This window comes from Zophobas morio, unplaced genomic scaffold (assembly GCF_036711695.1).
Source record: "Zophobas morio isolate AGI-343-1 ecotype UQ-CSIRO unplaced genomic scaffold, CSIRO_AGI_Zmor_V1 ptg000024l, whole genome shotgun sequence".
In the NCBI taxonomy this organism is placed as follows: Eukaryota; Metazoa; Arthropoda; class Insecta; order Coleoptera; family Tenebrionidae; genus Zophobas; species Zophobas morio.
The window spans coordinates 5,698,666-5,704,744 of record NW_026972129.1 but is presented as its reverse complement, the minus strand read 5'-3'; the positions used below and the strand labels follow the sequence as shown (position 1 = coordinate 5,704,744).

Sequence of the window (6,079 nt, the reverse complement as noted above, 5' to 3'; positions counted from 1 at the left end):
GTGGATAAAATTGTTTCTATCGTGAATTTGTATTATTTTATATGTGCTTTTTTGTCGTGCCAAAGACCTGTTGTTTTCGCTGATAAATGGGTAAAAACAAAACATAGCCGTCCAACGGCGGAAGTTCCTTGTGTAGGTGGCTGACTGGCTGCAAACCATAAATTAATGGAACGGCTGGAAGTGACCAGTTTTTCATGTGTCCATAAACGCTCAAGCGAAGACGAAATTGTATTTTTGTAATAACTCCCTAAAAATCCTCTTGTCAAACGTTTCCGTTTGTCTATCCTTTGTTTGAATCTACCAGGGCGATTATTGTTAAATCTTATAGGTATTTAACATGGAGGTAGAATGACAGGAGGGAGCATGCCTGATTGCACCACTGTTAAAGATTTGCTAGTAAACGAGAGCTCATTTACGGGATACGGTGCCGTTTGATTTGAAATACTTAGGTTCACAGATAGTAAAAACGCCTTACTGTTTACGTAATTATGAAATAAAAACAAAAATAATAATTACAACATAAAAACTAAAGTAAATTTTATCTTATTAAATTATTTTTGTATCTTATATCCAACACCCGGCAAACACTTTCGAGCACGGCACTGGAACAACCGCTTTCTCGGAAGAGCTATTTATGCATGGCACCAGACAGGAAAAAGTTTTCAAACTATCTTCCCTCACATTTTACTTCCATGGTATTTTAGGAAAATCATGTAGAAGGCAAAAAAGACAAGCCAAAATTTGTCTAATCATCCCCACTACCAATTTGACAAAGCCACCTCAAAATTTTGCATGGTAAACGTTATTTAAATTTCATTAAATTACATACATTAAGAACCTGCTGTGATTTTTTACTCAAGGCATCGAAATTTTTGCAAAAAAAAAATATAAAACAACCTTTTATACTAACTAATATAAGAGAAACGCAATCGATCGCTAGTATAGTTATGTTGGTTAGAGCGCTGTGCTAATAAGGCGAGGATTGTGAGTTCGATCCCCTCTTGGCTAACTTTAATTTTTCTTACACTGTGGCTGGTATTATAGATAATAGAGATTTCTATTTTTTCTAAAACATTGGATATATACGTAAGATACTGTGACGTAAGATTGTACTTTAGAGGCGAGGAGTTCAGTGAAAACATAATTCTTACGTTTCCATCTGTATGTCTGGCGTCTATGTCAGTGGTTTACTTGAGTTGAGTTTTTACCCTAGATACCCAGATTTTGTGAAAAAAATCGAAATTGTATAACATTTTTAAGTCATGCAACGTTTTAAGGTTAGTATATCAAAATGATATAGTAAGTCTTTATGCAAAATGTATTCACTTATTTATTAAACACTTGGTATATTATACTGAGTAGCAGTAGATTTGCGACATACCTACTAATAGTTTTGCGAAGTTTTGTGTCATACAAAATTGGCGTCAGCAACGGATGTGCAACACGCCCGCATTATACTTTAACCGAAACACAAATCAGGCATCTGGCTTACCTTAAGTATATCAGTGTCTATACACTACAAAAATACACGTATAACTATGTACATCATTTCATTTTAATAGTATCCAAGAATTATCAACAGAACAAGGTTAAATAAATAAAAAAGTTTTATCACAAAGCAACAGGTACAACATCAGGAACTTTGTTGGATTTTAAATTGCTTTCATTTTGGTTTGTTGGGCGTCCCCAATTACACATTATAAAATTGTAACAAAATTGCACCAAATTATTTAGAAACCCTGAAAATGAACACATTACTTGTAAATACAACATGCTGTCTGAATTACCGATTTTTCTATACCTGAACATACATATATGCCTCCAATTATTGAACATAATCTTGCTAAAAACATACCCAAGTGATCCCTTTCTTGGTTTACAGTGACTTTTAATGCAGACATATCATACTTAAAAAATATTCCTGGCATGCCATGACTACCTTTATCATGATCAATGGGTCTGTTAAGTTCTTTCACACTATACTGATATGTATCTACAGTAGTTAAAAATGTTTTCACACTGGTTGGTACTACTTCAATAAAATAATTAAATAGTGTCATTCCTACATGAAATAAAATTATTTAGTACTTGTTGGTCAGAACATCATATAACACTTTACCATTGTGTGTTATTAACTCATCTCCTTCTAAAGGGTGTACTATTCCAGGGCTAGGATCTCCAAAGCTAAAACGGTCTATTCTGTGAGTGAAATTATAGTCCCTTTCACTCATAAATGCACTTATATGTATATGACCTCTAGGCAGGTTTAAACTTTTTCCAGCAGTAATGTGAAAATTCCCAGACACTTTATTTAAGATTAAAGATCCATGTATTCGACAAGCATCATGTGGAGTGTTTGGAACTTTATTTCTATCTGGCATATGTCCAAACATTGTCGAAAAACTACTCTTCCATAACAAGTCCTGATAGAACAGTTGGTGGTAATTGCATTGATGCAGCAAGAATTTAATTTACCTTAACAGCATGATACTCTTCTCTTAAGTATGAGTTAAAGTGTTTCTTATTATCAAAATGAGCTCTTTGATTTGGTGCTAGCTCAAACCAGGTATCTTCCTCTTCCAAAGACCCAAATTTGTATGCATTTTGATTGGTGGAATCCAAAATATCAGCACCCAAATCTGGACAAAACAGAATAAAGTTGGTAGAATTTATTCATGTGAAGAATACTTACTTGAACAAGGCATAGCTATTGTAATATCCACATTAATTTTTAACTTTGCATCAAAATCAACATCTGGTGAAAACTTGAAAATAAATTTACTATCCATGTAATATTTAGTCTCAGAGTACACTAGCCAAACAATTAAAATAAAACTAAATACTGAAACTATTAGAAAACATGATATTAGTCGTGCTTTGAAACAACATTGTTCAACATACAGGTTCCGCCCACAGATGACTTTTCCTTAAACGTTTCCTCCACTTTTGGAAAAATATCTATCTTTTTAACTTTACTAAATTTTGATCCTCTGTATCTTAGCATGGTTACTTTTTCGGTTTCCATTTTTAATAAAAAAATTACTTGGTATTCTTGTCAGTTGAAACGAAAATATGTATTAAATAAATGTAAATACCAGCATCAGGCAACGTTGAACGTTACACTATAAACAAATAGTGCCGATTTTTAGGTTAGAAACCTTAGTAGAATACACTTGATACTAAGGAACACCACCTCAGATGCCAGAGGAACCCCTGACACATGCAGTAAGGGGCTTAAACCTGAACGACAATCAATTTACACGGCAGTAATTTAATGCATAAATAGTAAATGCTAAAACGTTTAAATAGTGTGTGTCTGGGTGTCTGCCACATCAACTCAATTATTCGCTGTATTGGTATTGCTGGTTGCATATGTAAAGCGGCTGTTCGGTGTAACTTGTGTATTGTAAGACCACTTTAAATATACAGGATGTTTGCGAAATGCACCGACAAAAAAAACTAAAAATTGGTCTGGATGAGTAGATATCATTAATACTAATAAAATTTTACAACCTTAGTCAAAGAACGGAACCCACAAGACTCTAAAACCATAAATTATACAGATACGACCGCTAGAGACCGTCTGCTTGGGGCAGCACAGGAAATTCTGTAGGCACGCTACATGGCTTACAATTTTATTAGTATACATTTAAAGTCCTCTTAGAATAAATATGATCTCAACACCAAAAAATTAAAAACATGGTAATATGTGATTCAAGTTTGCAAGTAGATTTCGTTGTATCATGGGTGTGACTGTATTGTCCTGAGTTTTCGTACCAATTAGTATTAGAGTTGTAGTAGTAGAGATTTAACGAACCCTCCGACAGTCGCGCCCTGAACGTTTTATAACATTAACGGTCGAATCTTAATATCTTTACAAAAATGGATAAATATTTAACAATTCTGAGTGTATTCTATATAGTTATAATATTTGGCAATTGTTTTTAACAGATGTACTAAATTTTAAGCTTCGAATGTGCTATTTTGTCGTAAGAGGAAATTTTACGTTTACTTACTTTTTAAATGACAAAAAACATCACATCTACAATAGATGTAGTTTTTTCGTGATCAAGATAACTTTTAGGAAACTTTTTTCTTTTGGTGAACACGGAAAATATTATGGATAAAAATTTGTTTTCAATTTTAAGCAAATTTGAATAGGTCATTACTACCTGAATTATACCTACATTTAAAAATGTCTATGTAGTAAAAACCAGCAGCCCCTGTGCCGTGAGAGCGCAAAGTTCAAGAGAACGTCCAGGGGCGAATCTAGATTTTTAGGAACCTAATGCAATTATTTATTTGGTGCCCCTTTTTACTTTCCGAGCGTAAGCGAAGGAAGTATTGTAATCGCGTCCATCGCCTGACGCAATACTTTTAAGTTGTCTCGACTTTTCATGACCCCTAGAATATGAAAAAATAGGTCTCCCGTTTCCGTCTGTCTGTCTGTGTATCTGCCGTCTGTGTGAATTTTTATTAGACAGAAATTACGGAACCGATTGTTGTCAAATTTTGTACGTGTATTATGAACATCATGTAGATGTTAAAACGCTAACCAAACTTTGTCTAATCATCCCCACCAATAATGTGTACATAGTAAATGGGTTTTAAATTTTATAAACAAAATACTCCTGTACATGTAGTTTATGATTCCGTGCTGAGTTTTTACCCTAAACGTCCATATTTTTGGAAAAAAAAATCAAAATTATAAAACATCATTTTGCAATTTAATTCTGAATCTTCAAAACTGTATGTTTTGAAATCGTGCATATGTTTTAAAGTTATGATATGCACGATAAATTTTTAATCAAAATATATTTGCTTATCCGCTCCAAAAACTTGATAAGGTCAGCCCAAAATTTTTCCGAATAAGTCCTATCTAAAATGTCCAAAATATGATGAGTCTGTACTTGTTATTTATCATCCCATTCCTGTTTTTTGGATTTGCTTATACAGGGTGACTCAAAAAAATTTATGAATGCGTGCATTTATTTTATTGATTTAATCAGGAACTGCAAAACCGAATGCTTTCAAATCTTGGAGATATTTTAAAGTTCTCGTAGGCATGCTAAATTTTTGATCAAAATGTATTAGTATAAGGGAATCCAAAAAATATTAATGCAAATGCAAAGTGTGCAGTTTACTGTGTGTGGGATTCCTTAACTTCGGGAGCCTGATGGTCCAGCATCACAAGTATATCCGTATAAACCGTCTCGGCACAAGTACGGACATTGTAATAGTATATTACATACCGAGGCGGGAATAAAACACGTCCACCGAGTGTATGTATACAAAGTACTTTATTCACAATCATTTCATTATGAATAAAAATAAGTATTGTAGAAATAAAAATTCACTTCACTCATTTTATAATTATAATAGGAGGCGTTGCATGTCAAAGTTGACATTATAATTTGTCAAGTTTTTTGTTAAATTATTTGAGGCAATATTTGGGCACCTGTAGATTTATTTAGGTTGTTATCCAACCATACGCTGGGGTAGAAGTGAATATCTAAGGAACAATTTATTTGAAAATCAAACAATACTAGAGAAATCAAGCCGTCACTGGCGTGGAGGTTCGCAAAAAATTTGTCGACCTCTAACGAGGTTCGTAAAAATGACAGACAATTCCTCACTTTCAAACTTCAAAAAAGTTAGCAAGTGACATATTACATACTGATTGTGAATAAAATATATTGACTCATTAATTTTTTTGAGACACCCCGTACAAGCAAATCTAAAAAGTATTAATGCAGTGATAAATCACAAGTATGGACTCCTATCATACATACGATTTATTCAGCAAAATTTTGAGGTGACGTTATTAATTTTTTAGGGAGATAAGCAAATACATTTTGATCAAAAATTTACCATGCTTATGATAACTTTAAAATATCTCTAAGATTTCAAAGCATTCGGTTTTGCAGTTCCTGATTAAATCATTAAAATAATTCACGCATTCATTAATTTTTTTGTGTCATCCTGCATCAACAAATTCAAAAAATATTAATGGAATGATAACTCATAAGTATGGACTCATCCTATCTTGGACATTTTAGATAGAATTTATTCGCCCAAA

General features: G+C 33.1%; 1 protein-coding gene across 2 annotated transcripts; it reads right to left on the bottom strand.

The window, feature by feature from the left end:
• Window positions 1–1,537: 1,537 nt before the first annotated feature.
• LOC135134904 (endoplasmic reticulum-Golgi intermediate compartment protein 2) lies at window positions 1,538–3,360 on the bottom strand. 2 transcript variants are annotated; one of them, XM_064063786.1, is made up of 6 exons: window positions 2,902–3,360; window positions 2,693–2,848; window positions 2,476–2,639; window positions 2,120–2,423; window positions 1,802–2,062; window positions 1,538–1,739 (listed from the first exon to the last, which is right to left on the bottom strand). In XM_064063786.1, exons 1-6 carry the CDS (start codon window positions 3,023–3,025, stop codon window positions 1,612–1,614), a joined length of 1,137 nt encoding a protein of 378 aa, XP_063919856.1. In that variant the 5' UTR covers window positions 3,026–3,360; the 3' UTR covers window positions 1,538–1,611. The 2 variants fall into 2 exon arrangements, with proteins under 2 accessions (XP_063919856.1, XP_063919857.1); XM_064063787.1 differs by having other exon boundaries at window positions 1,647–1,739; window positions 1,788–2,062.
• Window positions 3,361–6,079: the final 2,719 nt, after the last annotated feature.